The sequence below is a fragment of the Capsicum annuum genome, unplaced genomic scaffold (genome assembly GCF_002878395.1).
Source record: "Capsicum annuum cultivar UCD-10X-F1 unplaced genomic scaffold, UCD10Xv1.1 ctg1000, whole genome shotgun sequence".
Taxonomy (NCBI): domain Eukaryota; kingdom Viridiplantae; phylum Streptophyta; class Magnoliopsida; order Solanales; family Solanaceae; genus Capsicum; species Capsicum annuum.
This window is the reverse complement of record NW_025814914.1, coordinates 361,711-381,363: the sequence shown is the minus strand read 5'-3', so window position 1 is coordinate 381,363 and position 19,653 is coordinate 361,711. Positions and strand designations below refer to the sequence as shown.

General features: G+C 30.6%; 1 protein-coding gene across 3 annotated transcripts; it reads left to right on the top strand.

Annotated features, from left to right (window-relative positions):
* Positions 1-204: 204 nt before the first annotated feature.
* LOC124890019 (ras-related protein RABD2a) lies at positions 205-7,154 on the top strand. 3 transcript variants are annotated; one of them, XM_047401912.1, is made up of 9 exons: positions 384-523; positions 3,962-4,111; positions 4,626-4,698; positions 5,415-5,462; positions 5,536-5,583; positions 5,933-6,004; positions 6,111-6,266; positions 6,363-6,466; positions 6,724-7,154. In XM_047401912.1, exons 2-9 carry the CDS (start codon positions 4,098-4,100, stop codon positions 6,818-6,820), a joined length of 612 nt encoding a protein of 203 aa, XP_047257868.1. In that variant the 5' UTR covers positions 384-523; positions 3,962-4,097; the 3' UTR covers positions 6,821-7,154. The 3 variants fall into 3 exon arrangements, with proteins under 3 accessions (XP_047257866.1, XP_047257868.1, XP_047257867.1); XM_047401910.1 differs by lacking the exon at positions 3,962-4,111 and having other exon boundaries at positions 205-523; XM_047401911.1 differs by lacking the exons at positions 384-523; positions 3,962-4,111 and adding an exon at positions 3,255-3,283.
* Positions 7,155-19,653: the final 12,499 nt, after the last annotated feature.

The following is a 19,653-nucleotide window of genomic DNA, read 5'->3' as shown; positions in this document are numbered from 1 at the left end:
CGTATTAGGTTAATAGAGATTGAGTATAATTATTATAATCAAAATGAAAAGGGACCGAAATTATTCTTGAACTATTTGAAATGAAGCAAAAATATTTTTCATTAATTTTTTGACTTAAAAATATCTATTTGTTTAACGAAGTGTCACCAAACACACCATGAAAAAAATCACTTTTTTAGATACTACTAGTACTAATAATTTTCTTTTTGTCTTATATTGATATTGAAGGAGTATGTGGTCCAAAATAGTTTTGATGATTGAATAAAGCAAAGCAGAATTATAGTTTAGTTTCCCCAAAACCATTCATCCCTTTCGTCGGTGCCCATATATATATATATATATTACTGTCTCATCACTCATTTGATCTATCTCTTTCTCACGCGCTGTCAACATTTTCCCTCGGCGATTTCCCGGCGACGATCCGATTTTCCGGCGATATACGGCCGTTGGGAACAGAGAATCTTTCCGGTTCCCTTCTCGTATTTGGATCAATCGGCTTCGCAAAAATCATGAATCCCGAATAGTTAGTTCTTCAAAATCCCCTTTGAATTACATGTCTAGACATTTTTTTGTGTTGAATAATGCGATTTGAATGTTGATTTCTGATTGGATTTGCGGAGTTTGTTGATAGCGTAATTGAATTTTGTATTTAATTGTTGTGTCCTTTAGATCCATGAATGTTTTGAAATTGGTATTTTTTGATAATCGTGGTGTTCGGGAGAATTTGATTTCACTAGAACAAATAGGACTAGATTACCATGTTCATTTCTATGTATATCATATATATATATAACAAGCATTTTTGGTAACCATGGCGTTCGGACCAGTTTAATTATTCTCCACGGCTAGAATAGATCGGAATAAATCACAATTTCATTTCTATAAAACAAGGCTTGTGATAAAAAAAAAGCCATTTATGCTAAAATCCATTTCTAAAGGAATAGAGTGAATGAGAAAGATGAATTTGGAACCCCTTGAGAAAGTGCGTCAGGGAAATAATGGTTTTACAAAAAAAAAAAAAATAACTGTGGTGTTCAGGACAGCTTTCGTGGCACCTCGACTAAATCCATGGGATACGTGCCACCTCCCATTAACAACATTTATTAAGTCTATCCATCAAGGATAGGACAGATGGGAAGAATCACTTAGGGGCCGTTTGGTAGAGTGTATTGTAAAATATAATGCATGCATTAGTTAATGTGTACTGCTAGTACCTTGTTTGGTACGACTTTTTGCCTATGTATAACTAATACAAGCATTAGTTACACTCTATTGTGTATTGAAGTGTGTATTAGTAATACACTCTATTTCCTATGTATTAGTAATACAAAGACTTTAAACACATGCATTAACTTATTAAATGACTTTATTACCCCTTAATTTCCCTCTCAAAATATTTCACCATTTCTTTTCCCGCCATTTTAATTTGTAATAGTGAATCTTTTCAAAACATTTCACAATTTTTTTTCCCGCCATTTGAATTTACAACAATGAATGATGATTTAAATAACTATAACATATTTTTGCTTTGCTTTGAGAGTTTTTAAAAAGATTTTTAAAAAAAAATTGAGCCTATTTCTTAATTTTACGTCTTGTATTTTATTTTTGTTTCGACTATGTTAATACGTCGGTGTAACATTTTGCGCAAAGACGAAGGTCTTGCAATTAATCCTAAACCTCTATATAATAGTTCAACAATACTAATTATGTTTGAAATAACAAAAGAACTTTGTTGCAAAAAAGTGTACAAAATCAAAGAAGGGTATTTTTGTAAACAAAAATTTCTTTTATAGAAATTATGTAAGCAAACCAAACAATGTATAAGAAATAATACATGCATAACTAATACAAGCATAAATAATACAAGTATTACTAATGCAAGCATTACTAATACACTATATTTTGCATTGTTCTTATACATTCTACCAAACGACCCCTTAGTGTTTTTTTCTTTGGGGGGTGGAATAGAGGGGTAGTGTTTTTTGTGTCTGGAATTTGAAACTCGTGGTTCTCAACCCAGTTCATTAACCAATAAGCGACACCCTTGGGTGGTAAAGTTGACCATTCACTTTGATTCTTATTTGATGATTTATGATTTTGGCTGGTACAAATTTAGTCTTTAGTTTCTGCCTATTATCCAAATCTATCTGGAAAAGGGGAAGATTATGAGCTCTCTATGTGCATTGGTTGTAGCAGCTTAGTCTTGGTATAGAGGGGTAGTGTTTTTTGTGTCTGGAATTTGAAACTCGTGGTTCTCAACCCAGTTCATTAACCAATAAGCGACACCCTTGGGTGGTAAAGTTGACCATTCACTTTGATTCTTATTTGATGATTTATGATTTTGGCTGGTACAAATTTAGTCTTTAGTTTCTGCCTATTATCCAAATCTATCTGGAAAAGGGGAAGATTATGAGCTCTCTATGTGCATTGGTTGTGCTTGTTGGTTGTAGCAGCTTAGTCTTGGTACACACAAGTTAGCCCGACACTACCATAATTAAAAGATAAAAAAGGAACTGCCGTGATCACCTTTTGATTTATAGCCTGTTTGACGAAGCTTTTGGAGATCAAAATTCATAAGTGCTTATTTTTAAAAAAATGTTGTGTTTGGCCAAGCTTTTGGGAGAAACAAGTGCTTCTGGGGAGTAGCATAAGCTTAAAAAAGTAGCTTTTCCCACTTAGAAGCACTTCTAAAAGCTTGGACAAATACAAATTGCTGCAAAAAAGTGATTTAAATTTTTTGGTCAAACACAATTGTTTCTCACCAAAAATACTTTTTTGAAAAACACTTTTGGAAAAACCACTAATTAAATAAGCTGATTTTAGAAGATTGGTCAACAGGCTATTAGTCGAGGTGCTCGTAGAGAATGTTTGCAGGATTTGATTCATAAGGATTAAGGTCGCTCGGCTCATATCAATGTTCACTTGATTCTTTCTTTTTATTTATAACCGTGCTGTCCGAAGCAACTTACATGCAACTTGACTAATCGACGAGGTAGCTACCGGGTACCTCTATCCACCATAGCTTAAACATATAGGAAGAAATCACCTAGTGCATTGCCTCCAACTTCATTGACTCCTAGGCCACACCGTGGGTGCAATGTTTACTGGATTCTTGTTGATTACTAGTTTGCACCTCTATCTAAAGATGCCAGAAGGTTTACTGGATGGGACCTTGTATTTTCTTTAAGAACTTCCTTCGTAAAGATCTATCTGCCCATATATCAAGTTAAATTAGTGTTAATCGAAATCGTTAATCGTTTCGCAAAATCATGAATTCCGAATAGTCAGTTCTTTGAAAATACCCTCTCCTTTGAATTTCATTGCTAGCATTTTTTTTCTCTGTGTTGAAAAATGCTATTGAAATGTTGATTTCAGCTTGGATCGCGTAGATTTTTATTGATTGTTCAATTGAATCTTATATTTAATTGTCGTGTCCTTTAGATCCATGAAAATTTTAAAGTTGGCCATTTTTTTCCTGATAATCGTGGTGTTTGGGTCAGTTTAATTCCATGGGGTTCAGATAAAGCTGTCCAGCAAGGCTGGCTCGTAGCCTAAAACAGATAGGATAAATAACCTAGTGTTTTATTTTTTTTGATAACATGGTGTCCGGGCCAGCTTGCGCACCTCGTCTAATTCCACGGGATATTTGTCACATCTCACCAACAAGAAGTTTGTCTCTAGAATTTGAACCGGATACGCCATGATTCTCATTGACCGAGTGCTAAAATTGGCCCTTTTCTTTGATAATTGTGGTGTTCGGGTCAGTTTAATTCCATAGGTACGTGATAATTTTGTATACCAAGGCTAGGACAAGAGCAGATAGGAATAAATCACCTAGTGTTTTTATCTTTGGAATTTGAATGTGAGGCCTCATGGTTCTCAAACCACTTCATTGACCGCTATGCGACACCCTTTGAGTGCTAAATTGACCATTTTCTTTGATTCTTATTTGATGATTTAGGAGCTTGGTTGGTACCATTTTGGTTTTTAGTTTCTGCCTGTTATTCAAATCAATCTCAAGAAAGGGAAGAATATGAGTTTTCTATGTGCATTGATTTACACGGAATTTGTGCTTGTTGGCTGTAGCAGGCTGCCCCATGCATTGGTCAAGGTACACAAGCTGTCCTGACATTACCATAATAACAAGATAAAAAAGAACTGTATTGATCACTTTTTTGTCTTAGTCCAGGTGCTCGTAGAGAATTTTTGATGGATTTGATTCATAAGGATTAGGTTGCTGGGGTCCTATCAATGTTCACACGATTCTTCTTTTTATTTATAACCATGGTGTCCAGGTCCTTACATGCACCTTGACAAATCTATGGTGTAGCCACTGGGGGTACCTTTATCCACCAAGGCTTGAACAGACAGAAAGAAATCACTTAGTGTTTTGCCTCCTCTAGAATTTGAACTTAGGACCATATGGTTCTTACTCCGCTTCATTATGTAACCTCAATTCTTGCTGACTACTAGTTTGCACCTCGACCTAAAGATGCCAGAAGGTTTACTGGATGGGACCTTGTATTTCTTAAGTTCCCTTCATAAAAATCTATCTGCCTATAAAGATTATTGTTAATTTCAGCTCAAATGGAACTTAACGCCGTCTCTTCTTATGCTTTCTGCAGTGACTACTTGTTCAAACTTCTGTTGATAGGAGATTCAGGTGTTGGAAAGTCATGTCTTCTCCTGAGATTTGCCGTGAGTATTTTCATCTCATTCAATTTTGTCCCACTTATAGTTACTTTTGCATCTGAGCTGAATGTTACTTGCATGATTCTTTTAATGGCTGATATAAGCAATGAAACCAGGGAAGTTGCACATGTTGACATGTGCTCGTGTATTTAGCAGCAGATATGGAAGTTGCCCCATGTTGCTCCTCTATAGCCTTATCTAAGCATTTTAGAATTTCTGTCAGGTTAGGTCCAAGTTATTAGGTCATTGCTCAATTAGGTCATGCACATACTTATGTCATGACTATCCTTGTGAATGCCACATTTCTATTTTATTTGGCTTTTTTTTGATCTCGAGTTTGGACCCTTCCTGTCAAATACATTTGCACAAGCTATTAAGAGAAAGCTTAAAGCAGCTGATGATAGTTAGAAAATAGAGAAAAGGAAGACAGCAACATGGAGAACTGTGCCTGCCAGCATGTCTTGGGCTGTGGGGAAAGAACAAAATGATAGATGCCTTGAGGATAAAGTACAGTCATTTTTTATTTCAAATGTAGATGTCTGCAGTTATTAGAATCCTGGTGTAAATTGCCTTTTGATAGTGATGTAAACTCTTTAGCATTTGTGATGGGCACTGGATTTAATTGTTTTGGAAATCTTGCTTTGTGTCCAAACAAATGTGATACATTTCTAGATCATTATGTTTTATAAGCTGATTAACTGCTTCCTTCTCTTCTGATGCAGGATGACTCTTATTTGGACAGCTACATCAGCACAATTGGTGTTGACTTTGTAAGCCAAAATTAGTAGTGACTTACATATATAAAATTCTTGCAGTTGGTGAAGTTCCTACTTTATGTTGCAGAAAATACGTACTGTGGAGCAAGATGGGAAGACTATTAAACTTCAAATTGTATGGTTTTCTTTCTTTCTTTTAGTTTTTTTGGGTTGAGAATTGACAGAATTTATTCATGTTAATTTCTTTTGGAAAAGGTCAAGTAGCTTTAGAGGTTACAAATTAGCTAGGTGATGAATACAACTTCTAATATTTTTGTTATAATATTCTGTGTGGTTTTCCATGGATTTATGCACTTCACTTGAATCTTTATTTTAATTCTTCCATACAGATATCAGGTGCTCTAGGATTGAGTTGTGTTCTTTTACAATTGAAAATAATCTGAATTTATCTGCTAGCTTTTGTTCCTGTCATTATGCATTTTCAAAATGAAATTTTAAGTCCTCGTCTGTGTTACATTTGCCAGTGGGACACTGCTGGACAAGAACGTTTCAGGACAATCACAAGTAGTTACTACCGTGGGGCACATGGCATAATAGTATGTTTCCGTGACTCCTTTATAAAGCAAATGAATCAGTTAACTTTTTTCCTTTTCGCTTGATGAAATCCTTACTCTTGTATTTTTTCTTTGAATATTCTGGCAGATAGTTTATGATATAACTGATCAAGAAAGCTTCAACAATGTTAAGCAATGGTTGAGTGAAATTGATCGCTATGCAAGCGAAAATGTAAACAAGCTTTTGGTTGGAAACAAGTCTGACTTGAATGATAACCGAGCAGTGTCGTACGATACAGCAAAGGTTAAGATCTAGCATTCTGTTCATTTTCTTTTTTGGTTTGTCCTTCTAGCACAATGCTTTTCAATTGACTGAAATAGTTCTTGATTCACATACTAGGCATTTGCTGATGAAATTGGCATTCCATTTATGGAGGCTAGTGCAAAGAGTGCCACTAATGTTGAGCAAGCTTTCATGGCAATGGCAGCTGAGATAAAGAATAGGTATTTTCTGTTCATTATTCTAGTACTTTCACCTCCTTATTGATTACTTCGAACCTGTATTCACGCGAGTTTGACTATGGAACTATTTTCAAAACTTTATGGAGTAATTGCTTGAAACTGATTAATCCCATTAAGATATGATCTTGATATGCTAAAAAGCGGTATGTTTCACTACAGTCTGAACAAAAGCTGGTAGGTAGTCCATATATATTTTGCCAAAATTTTATTTGTTTGACGTTTTTGACTACTTGATACAGGATGGCAACACAGCCAGCATCAAACAATGCAAAGCCACCCACCGTGCAGATACGCGGACAACCTGTTAACCAAAAAAGTGGCTGCTGTTCTTCTTAGGTGTCGCATTCTGCTAGCTAGAATTGCTTCCAGAGTCACATTCCAATCGGAATGCCTTGTTTTCTAAGCTGTGCCAGTTCCATTCTTTTTATACACCGGTATCCAAGTGGCCTGTACAAATCACAAGAAGTGCTTTTACGTATAGGACTCTTTCGTCTCCGTTCTATATTTTCACTTCGTCGGGTTTCCATGTCAAAGTTGCAGTGTTTGTTTCTGCAGTTTCAGGCATAATATATGTTTTAGAAGTTGGTTTTTATTAGATGGGATAGTGATAGAGCTGTAATGCTGTTGTACTTGACTATCATGCTCTTCAAATAAAATGCTCTTGCCATAATGTTCTTGTGAGATGTTTTTAACTTCTCAAATCTCAACCATTTGGTGTGTTGCTTTCTAGTGATCTTTTCCATAATGTTGTTCTTCATAATGTGGTGTGGTCTTAAAACAACAACGATTAATTACTCTTAAATATAAATTTAGCTAATATTTATCTTTATTACCCTCTTTAGATCCACTTATGGGATTGCATTTAGATCCACTTATGGGATTGCATTGAGTACGTCGTACATTTTCTCAATAACTAATCTTTTGACACGTATATTTTGTTTCAATGAGAAATTTTTAAGAAAAGCACATAAATATTATTAAAACAACATTTGAGTTGTAAGATAAAAGTTAACAAAAAAAGTGTATAATCGTGAAATAATGACTTTGATCATTTTTAACGCTTGCCGAAGGAAGCAACCTTGATCCCCAAGAGTGCTCAAATGCGTTATTATATGAGTTCGGAGTTAAAAGGAATATTTTTTCATACTTAAGAGTCGAAATGAACAGCACTTATTGAAAACTTTTGCCCACAAAACTACTGAGAGATTCGCCACCTGATTGTTATTTCTGAAAAGATTTTTATATAGTGAACGTTTTGTCACTTCAATTTTTGAGAAATGGTACAACTTTTTCACATATATATGTGTTGTTATTCACTCAATTTTATCTCATCCATCTATCATATTATTCTACTAATATCACCTTTTTGGACTTTGAGAATCCCTTAATAATAATGTCTCAACAATTCGAAATGTTTTTATATTGAATTGAACTGGATGTATGTAAATGCAATGAATATTATAAAAATAAAAATATCAAGGACTCCAAAAATTCTTGGTCGTAAGTTTTGGAGCTGTGCACGTTCGAAGGTAAAATGTTTAAGTTGTTCAATTAAAAATATGTGTATGTTAACATTTTTCCTTATTTTGTTGTTTTAGAAAAATGGTGGATGTGATTATTTTCAGTGTATAAAGTATGTCAATAAATGAAACGTACATCATTCCACCACAATTGAAGAGACCCATATTCGATGGAGATATCGCGACTTCACTGAACACTATGAAGTTTGACACACTATTTAATCTCAATGAAGTCATAGAAGATAGAAATTTTCTTATGACATTGCTAAAAGAATCAAAAGAAAAATAAACTCATTTGAAGATATGCTTAATGAAACTGAGCAGGAGAAACGTGTTTTGAAAAGGAAATGAAATGAAGAACAGAAAAAAAGAAAATATTGGAAGTTTTTATGTGTATTTGATGTTTGATTTGAAATTTTTTTGCCGTTGATTAGTTATCATGTAGTCATTCAGTGAGTTTAATGTTTGTGCAGTATGCTTTTTTATAATTTTATTAGTCCGAATCTGTCATGTAATATGTTTTTCAATTTAAATTTGAATAAAATCTATTCTTATTCAGTAATTGTTGTTTATTTTACTTAATATAAGTACTCCCTTCATTTCAAAATGAATGACCTACTTTGACTTGAAACAAAGTTTAAGAAAATAAAGAAGATTTTTGAATCTTGTGGCCTTAAATTAAAGTTGTGTCAAATGTACCAAAATATCCTTTAATCTTGTGTACCTAAACATGCCACATGAAAAGTTGAAAGTAAAGTGTTGCCAAAAAAGGAAAGAGGTCATTCTTTTTTAAACGGACTAAAAAAGAAATTAGGTCATTCCTTTTTAAACGAAAGAATACGGAGGGAGTATTATTTGCTATTCATTTTTTATCACAAGTTTTGATTTTTATAAATTATATTTTGTTATCTATATTTTTTAAATTCATAATTTAAAATTAGAGATACCGATATTTAATACTAAGGGTGTACAGATCAAACCGTCAAATCAAACCGAACCGACGAACCAAATCAAACCGAGAAAAAAAATCGACTTATGATTTGGTTTGATTGGTTTGGCGTTAGAAAAAAAATCGACCATTCTTGGTTTGATTTGGTGTTAACCAAAAAAAAGTCAAACCGAACCCGAATCAAAGCGACATAATATATATATAATATTTAAAATTTTTTATACAAAAAATATTAATTATAATCTTCTTTTTAAATATTTTTTCAACTAGTTTTAGTAATTTTCAATAATTTGAAAGTAGATGTAGATATATATTTGAAAAAATACATAAAATAGCATACTTAAGTATTAAATTACAAAAAAAATAGCGACACTTTTACGAATTACATTTTGTAGCATATGTATTTGTATTTTTGTAGCAACAATTTGCAAAAATACAAAATACATATCGATCATAAGGACAATAAAAATCATATGTATTTGTATTTTTGTAGCAACAGTTTTCAAAGATACAAAATACAACTTGCTATATTATGTAATTATGAAACTCATAATTAAGGGGATAAGTATGCTATTTTTGAATTTTGCCCTATATATTTAGATTTGAGCCTTTAAGTTGTAATATTCATCCATTAATTGCTAATTAAATGATCGAAAACCCAATATAAACTTAAAACCTAAACTTTTCACTCTTCATCTCACTTTTTAGTTTCAAAAGAGCTTTTCGCTCCTCATTTTTTCATAATTATGGTTTTTATTAGCACATGAGTGAAAACATATTTGATCTAATTTTCGATCACAATATAATTGTAAAAACTAAAGATTATAAAAAAAAAACAAAAAAAAACAAAAAATCCAAAAAAAACGACTAAAACCTAAACCGAAAAAACCAATTTTATGTTGGTTTGATTTGGTTTGTAGTTTTAATAAACCGACATGATTGGTTTTTTTTTTTTTTAATAAAAATCGAACCAACCCGACCTATGTACACCCCTATTTAACACTACAAAAGTATTTAATTACATAACAGTTTTCTTAGAATTCAATTTATGTATTATATAAATATTTTCTTAGAATATAATTTATCTATTTTTTTAATACTCCCTCTATTTAAAAAAGAATGACCTAATTTAACTTGGCAAGGAGTTTAAGAAATTTTATTTTATTTTAAATCTTGTGGTCCTAAACTAAAGTTATGTCAAGTGTATCAAAATATACTTTAATCTTGTGGTCTTAAATATGTCACGTGAAATTTTAAAGAAGTATTATCAAAAAAGGAAAGAGGACATTTACTTTTGAAACTGATAAAAAAAATAAGCAGGTCATTATTTTTGAAACAGAGGAAGTATACTATTTTTTGAATAAAAAACTTATTCCCACTCTTGTATAAGAAGTTCATATTGCACACTTCATAACATCAATCTCATAAAAATTGTAAATTATAGTTTCTAAACTTCTTCTATAAGTCAAGACATCAATATCTTCAATCTCAATTATTTTGTTGACACGATTTTTCATATTTTTTTCTTGTTCATCTACTTTATTAAAATATCAAGATACTTTTGAATTTGAGTTAATTTTTTTATTTTTCTTTAATTCGGCTCAGTAAAAGAAAATTTTCCAGCATTATATTTATAACCTTAATAAGTTTTACATTTCAATTTAGCGGCTTAAAATTTTTCTTAGACTATAGTCAATAGAGAAAAAAAATAATTGTACGGATGTTTATGTTTATAATTAATTTAAGAAGATTTAATCTTGAATTTTTGCAAAACAGTAAAGTAGCCATGTTATGGAACCACTGGCATGCGTATTATTTTTGTAAGGATTATGCATTACACTACTGGGGCTTGCAAACTTCATTTTATTTTAAACACTTGAACCATTTTTGCAGAAAGACTATATCTAACCGAACCACCTTCATACAAAACTTCTCCACCCCAATAACTAAACTAACCCTAACGGTGTCACTCATTATTTTTATCCTTATAAGAAATTTAAATGAATAACTATTTGGGAAAAAAGAAAGCTTTTCGTGAACAATGAATGTAGCTTGTGATGAATGAGATAAAATAAAGTAAACAACAACATATTTATAAGTGAAAAAGTTGTACTATTTCTCAAAAATTGAAGAGACAAAACGTTCATTATATAAGAATCGTTTTAGAAATAACACTAAAGTGGCGAATCTCTCAATAATTTTGTGGGCAAACGTTTTCAATAAGAATCTCTCAGTAGTTTGTCCATTTGTGGGCAAACTATTACAATTTTTTTTATGAAATGTAGTTTGCCCATTTTTGGGCAAGCTGTATTAATATTTTTTTTCTTCCCCAAACGTTGACAGACGGTGTTAGTTGTAGTTTACCCCAAAATGAGCAAACCGTCCATTTTGTAACATAAATAAAAGTACTGTCTGTTTTGACTCCTAAGCCTGAAAAAGTGTCTCTTTTAGCTTCGGGCTCTTATTATAACGTAGACATTGGAGCTACATAGCATGTTTGGCGAAGCTTATAAAATTAATTTATTTTGAGAAGTATTCTTTTTTAAAAGTGATTTCCAAAAAGTTACTTTTAGTGAGAAGTAATTTATGTTTGAACATAAATTTAAAAAAAAAAAAAAAACACTTTTGAGCAACAATTAGTGTTTGACTAAGCTTTCAAAAATGCTTTTGGGGAGAAATTACTTGTTTTAGCTTATAAAAAACAGTTTCTACGATTCCTAGATGCGCTTATTTTCTCCCAAAAACTTGGCTATACACCTTAATTTTTAAAAAATAAACACTTCTGAGAAAAAATAAGCATTTTTGAAGAAAAATAAGCTTGACCAAATGAGATATAAGTAGAATACAATAATGTACTAGCTTGTATTCACGCACTTTCACAATGTTTCAATCGTTGTATACACGCACTTTCACAATGTTTCAATCGTTGTATACATGAAATGCTCAATTAGAATGTTCTTTCCCATTTCTAAGTAGATGGAGCTATTTTTTTTAAAGGCTAAACTTGCTCTTTTTTGACTTTGTCTCAACTGCCATCTAGTATCTTGCAGTTTTGAATGTGCAGAGATAGATATTTAACCTTGTATAAAGTTGAATAAGTAGACACACATATTCTATGTGACACAATACACATAAGACGACATGTAGGCAGGGGCGGAGCCAGCTCTTTGGCAGGGGGTTCATCTGAACCACTTTCGATGAAAAATATACTATTTACACATGATTAAAATATTTTTTTATGTATCTATAATAGGTGTTGAACCCCATTCGATTAGGTTTTCTTCAAATATTAAACCCCCTGAATTGAAATACTGACTCTGCCTCTACATGTGGACGTAAGTTGCCACATAACACGGACATTAAGGATAATATTAAGGAAAATGTAATGTCATACCAGTTTACTTAAGGCTGTGCTTTACATATGTGGCTGTTGGAAATGATAGAGAAAGCTTGAATATATATGTTCTTGTAGTAATTGTGCAGTTTATGAGTGATTACCCTACATTTAATTGATAAAGAAAATGAATGCACGTCTAGTGGTGTGATAAAACACCTTTCTCGAATCAAAATCAAGGCAATCAGGGGGAAGATTCATTTTTCTTGTATTAAAATAAAATTATACACATAAGCACAGCAAGTTAAGTAATCGTTAGTCAGCTATAAAATTGATTAGAGCTGTCAATACGGGTCAGTTTAGCCTATCTGGGCTAGTTCACACGAGCTTTGGAGTTTGACGGGTCAGGCTAGACTGACCCATCAACATGACAGGTCAGAAAATAGCGAGTCCAACTCATCATACTGTGGGTTGGCCCCTACGGATCAACCCATTTTTTAAAATATATTATATTTATAATCTTAATATGTATTTTAAATTATTTTAATTAAATAAATATTTACGATATAATATTACATGAAGTTACTATTTGTTAGTCAAGTCTCAAATTTACAAAAAAATTCTAATAATCTATGAATTAAATAATTTTTGACACCAAATTCAAATCAAATAGAGATATTAAAAAACAAATGAAACTGTTAATGAATAATAATACAACTAAGCTAAATAGCAACATTAATCTAATTTTGTTTTAACTAATCACAATAAAACACGACGAAATGACAATATTTAGTCCATTAAAAGTGAAAATAAACTCCTTAAAAAAACCCTCATGACATTTATGGCATGTTCAACATCGTCACATCAACTTCATAAAACATATTTGAATTCTTAAAAATTTAGTATTTTGTATTTTGATTATTTATGTATTTTATAAAGGGGATCTTTCAAAATAGCAACATTTTACTATAAAACCCACCTTCCATAGCCACATTTTACATAATTACCATTTATAGCTGATGTATTCGATTTATGCCCATTGTATTCGGTTTTACAGATTGTATGTATTCATATAAAATATGAATACAATTCCTATTTAGTCATGCCAAAAATGGAATTCAATATTTTAAAAAAGAAAAAAATCTCAATCACGCTTATCTCATTGAACTGAATATTTTCTTGCCTAACACTACCGTTATCTTTTTTTATATTTTTATTTTTTTGTGTTTTTCCTATTTTTTCTTCTTCTTTTTTTTTTTTCCTACTTTTTTTTTTTTCTTTTCTTTCTTTTTTTTTTTTTTTTTCTTTTTCTCTCTCTTTTATCTCTAACTTCTATTTCTCTTTCTTCTTTTCTTTTCTTCTTTGATTTTTTAATTTTCTTTTTTGTACTTACTTTCTTTATTATTATTTTTTTCTATTTTATAATTTTTGTATTTTTGAAAAATATGACTAGTCTAGCACAATTCATGGATGATAATGTAAATACCATAATTATTTATCGTATTTGTAGTCACACCGTCATTTATATTTTTGTATTTATTGATACAACTGTATTTGTATTTGTATTTTAAAGTTCGCACTTATATTTATATTTTATAGTTCATATTTGTATTTGTATTTAATAGTTCTCACTTGTATTTGTATTTGTTAGTTTGGGCCATCATTTATATTTTATATAATTGACAATTGTATTTTAAAGAACTATTTTGTATTTGTATTTTATAATTGATTGCATATTATATTGGATTATATTTATATCATGGTTTTATTGTGTTTGTATATTTAGATTATATTTGGATTAAACTTGTATTTGTATTCTATTTTCTTCCTTACCTTTTTATTTTTAATAAATTATTTTGTATTTGTATTTGTAAGTTGATTGCATATTGTATTTAGTCGTGACCATGTACAATTTATCATTTGTATTTGTATACAAACAAGTAAGTGCATTAATTGTATTTTCGTGATTCTAAAATATATAAATATGCAATGTATCATTTGATACAAATGTACCGTTTTGTATTTGTATATCAAAATTATCATTCATATTTGTAAATAAACAAATATCACTTGATACAAATACAATGACAAACAAATGAAACAAATGATTTTACAAATACAAATACAATATGTATTTGCATATATTGTATTTGTATAAAAATTTGAGTTGTATTTATTTGTATAAATAAATACAACTAGTATCAATAAATACAAATAAGTATTCGTTGAAAGAAAATCAATCGTTCTTTTTCAATAATTAAAAAATACAAATGATAGCTCACACTTGTATTTATATGTTATAGTTCACATTTGTAGTTGTATTTTATAGCTCACACTTCTATTTATATGTTATAATTGGCATTTGAATTTATATTTTATAGTTTGTACTTGTATTTGTTTATTATAGTTCACATTTGTATTTGTCTTTTATAGTTTGCACTTGTATTTGTGTTTGTTAGTTCGCACAAATGAAAAGAAGGAGAGAAATTGAAAAGAAAAAAAAAAGAAGGAGAAAAATAAGAGAAAAAGGAGGAGAAAAAAATGAAGGAGAAAAAATACAAAAAAAGAAGAAGAAAAGAGAGGAGAAAAATGAAAAGGAAAAAAAAAAGAATAAAAAATAAAAAGAAAAAAGAAAAAAGTAAAAAAATAAAAAATAAAGAGAAAGCAACAAAAAAGGAAAAGAAAAACTGAAGAAAAAATTTGAAAAAAGAAAAAAAAGAAGAGAATAATAGAAAATAGAAAAAGAGAGAAAATACATGAAAAAGGTTATGAATTGTAATTAGGAATAATTAATAGGTAAGAGGGGCTATGAATTGTAATTAATTAAAAATTAGATTTTAAGTGGTAATAAAAGCCCAATAGTGGCTAGTCCGGGTAATTTTTTTCTTTTATAAACATATTTAATATTGGGACAAGGACATGGGTTGTTCATTTTTTTAAAAAAATGGCCTACATTTGAAAAGGTGGACATGGATTGTCCAGTCGACTAAACTAATTCCTTTTCTTAGCCATTTGGCTCAATTAGTTTCATGTATTCTCTATACTCAAATGATACACTTTTATACCAAATTGATACACTTTTATAATATATTGATACACTTTTTAAAAAAGAGAAGGGAAATTCAATGCAAGCACATGCAGTCCCTATAATCAATTGATATTCTTTTATACCACATTAATACACTTTTATACTACATTGATACACTTGTCCATATACTCAATTGATACTCTCTTCTACTAGATTGATACATTCTTATAATGCATGTAGAAATTATATAGAGTCGTATAAAATATGTATCTAAATAATAATTGTAGGTAAAAATAGTATAAAAATGTTATAATTATTATATAGAATATGTGTATATATAGAAACTATATCATTATTATATATAGATATATATATATCTTTAACAATTGTATTATATTAAAGGTATCTGATGTTGTATTTTATTGTATAAATAAGTAAAACTAAAATGAAACTGAGTATAAGCTTAAATGCTTAATCCGGGAGCTCTAAATAATTGTCGTTACTTAATCAAGTGATTTGACATAGAAAAAAGAATAATACTAGTTAAAGCTTTGGGGTGAAAACAAGTGGAATATGAGTGCAGTGCCCACACAGCTCGTGTAGGTGACCAAAATGAAAAGAATAAAAATCAAAATATGAATATGATAAGAACGGATCATCAGATAAATGGATTGTGATAAGAATTTTGTGACGGGGATTAATTAAGTCCATGAAAATATAATTTTTTAAATTTGAATGGATTGGTAACTTGCATATTCATCGCGTTAAGTATATTTATCCGTCCAGTTAAGTTTATCCCAAAATAATGGAAAGTGAGGTTGCATGAGAGAAAAAGAAATGATGGGGAGGTGAGGTACGTGTAGCCGCCGTGATAGTGGACATCTTGGGCTAAGAAGTGCCATGATCGAGTGGCTATTTGCTAGGTTAAATTTACGTGCTAGTTTTGTGGAATTATTTTAGTTTTAGGTGTTATTTTTGTCCTTTCCCTAATATTGAAATATCTATGATGATCCAAATAGACTAGGGGTGTGCATCGGCCAGTTCGATTCGATTTTATGTATTATCGATTTCTAAATATGTTAAATCAATAATCAAACCAATAAGATATTTTTTATCGATTTTTAGTCCTTAATAGTTCGGTTGCCGGTTTAACTGATAAGAAAATATGCATAATATAGAAATAGTAGGACCTAACAAGCAAAGAAATGAAATTTTAGTTGCAGCAAAAATCCTACATGATGTGCTTTATTTTACAAGAATCTTCAAGCTTGAATAGGTTTATAGAAATGAAAGAGAAATATAGAGTAGGTTTTATATATATATATATATATATATATATATATATATATATATATATATATAATTTGGAATATTCTTCTTGGGTTATCGGTTTATCCAATAACCCAATAAGAAAAAACTGAACCGAACCAATAATCCAATAATTTTTTTATAAAACTATTAAAAAATTGTTAACCCAATAACCCAATAACAATAAACCAATAACATTTTTATCGGTTTGATTTATTGGTTGGTTCGATTTTTGTACACCTCTAAAATAGACTTTGAGTTTGGACTCATTTTTTTTAGTTCTTAGTACTTTATTCTATTTTTTAATTATTTTTTATTTGGTCCACGGGCCAGTCCTGCCCATATTGCTCAAGCCCTACGGACTAACGGGCTTATACGAACCGGGCTAAAAATCCTGTGCTTAAATGGACTATAAAAATCGTATCCCAGCCCTATCAAATTACAGACTGAATCAGGCCAGCCCAACAGGTCTGGCCCATATTGACGACTTTAAATTTGACGAAGCACTCATAAAAGTAACAAGAAAAGAAATATATTTACCTATTCATAAAAAATGTTATTCCTAATTTCATTGTTGTGTATCCTTAATAACACTCCTAAAATAACTGCAACACGTTTGTTTATTAAGAAGTAACGAGACTTTTTTCATAGGGATAATTACGCCAAATGGCCACTTGGCCAACGTGAACAGTTTCAAGCGAATTATATATCAAAGAACTCGAAACATTGAGAAGAGCTTGTATCTAAAATTTGAAATAGTTAAGAGGAGATTTTAAGTTAATCGAGATTGAAAAACTTATAAATCAAGTTCTTTAATGGCTACAGATTGTGCTTTATTGATTTTTTTTTAAAGAAATTGTGCTTCATTGAAGACAAGGGAGAAATGGTAATATTCTTACTAAAAGTTACATAAAACAACTACTTTACTTTACTTTACTACACGATATCCCACTTCTCAAAACTAATTATAAATATCCCATTTTTACAATTTTTCTCTCTAAGATTCATATACAGAACTCTGCCTTTCCATCTTTACGCTTTGCCTACAATCAAGGAACCACTTTCAAGTGGTTACCAATTTTGAATTCTCAATTTTGTTTGGTTCAAACTCTTCATCAGCGTCATTCAAAAGTATTAGAAACTCCATTAAAAACATTCTGAAACTTTATACTGGAGGTTAGTAAAATTTTGTTTTTCAATTTTACCAAATAAAGATTCGATGGAATAAGTTGTTGCATGTGTTTCATTCGTTAAATCTTACTTAGTAACGGATGATTCTCCATCTTTTAGTCTAGGATTAACTCAGTTAGAACATAGTGAACCAACAAATCGAGTTATTGGGTTTGTTCCTGAAAATTTTGATAACGAGGATCCAAATTTCAGTAAAAATAGATTAAAACATCGGAACAACCCCGTTAAGATGAAAAAGTTGAGCAAAGTTGTTGCTCAAAGTTCAAAAAATCAAATCGAAAAAACTTCAAGGAAGAAAAAAAAAGGATACCCCACGGCCTCATCTACCAAAGGTAATGTGAGTTTTGTGTTTGAATCTGCTTATTTTTTGTTCGAAATTTCTTGTTATTTTCATTCATGTGAGAATTTTTGTTAGTTTTTAGTCCATATAATAATAATTGTTATGTATATGTGTAGTATATACATAATATTATTATGTATATAAAGGCATATACATAAGAATTTAGTGTAAAAAGTATAATATATATTTTAGAAGTTATTGATAACTTAAACAGTTTCAATAAGTATGGGATTCAATATTTTTCATTCAAGATTAGGTGTTTTCTTTTGTTTCTATATATACATAACAGAGTGTTACGTATGACCTACGCTGGTATTTTCAGGTCATATACACAACAATTCTTATGTATATGAAAAATGTACATAACATTGATATGTATATTTATGGACATACATAAATATGTAGTGTATAATGCTATGTATACAAAGACACATACATAAAAAGGCACACACATACCAATATAGCGTATAATGTACATTATACATAACAATGTTATTGTGTTTTGGAGTTTTAAATATGATTGCTATGTATATTTTGTGTTTACATGATTTGAAATATCGAATAAAAAAAGTTCCTCCGCATTCGTTGCATTTCGACAATTCATGCAACCGCGATTTTAGGTCAGATATAAAAAGTATTTGGGCGAAGAAGTACAAAATCTTTTTCGCCAATTATTTTTTGGGTTATTTCTCGACATGCCTTAGTGCAACTTTTTGGGGAAAACTTCAAAATGCTTGCTCATGCTTGAGATAGAGTAAGATAACCCAGATGAAATACATGTTTTTGTGAAGAAAACTGTGCTTAAGTTTTCTATCTTTGAGTTTGCTCTCATTACTAGTCTTAAATGTCGCGATAACATCGAGGTTACCTGTATTATGAATCATCCAAATCTGTTTTAATGGAGAAGTACTTTCCAAATGTTAAAAATCCTATTAAAAAATAAATTTTGTTCAGCGTTTTAAGATGAAAAACTTTGAAAACATTGCAGATGCTTTGCACATGTCTATTATGTATTTCATTAATAATTTTTTGTATTTGCAATTGCGTGATTGTAATACCCCGTACTTATCCTAACTCAATTCAACTCTTAGTTACATGCTTAAGGTGCTTAAGGCTTGAAATTTTCACTAAGTGTTGGGAACTTAGCCATTTTTAAGACCCCTAAACTTTGAGAAATTTTATTTTGGTCTTTCTGACCCCAAGATGTTAGTTTTTGAGTTAATTCATGTTTAGGGATGTAAGAAGTATGTCTCAGGGGAGTTTTGAATTTTTCAGATAAGGTTTGGGTCACGAATCCAATAAGTCACCGCGATAGGGCCGCGTCGCGGTGAAGGTGTTTACATCCAGTTCTTGATTTATAATTGAATGCATGTATCATGATCTTTATCCTAGTGTGTGAAGTGTTTATGAGGTGAAGAATGTTCATAGAAATCACTTAGAACAAAGTTAAGCTAAGAGCTTTTGATTTGTCCAAAGTTTGATATTCTATTCTACAAGGG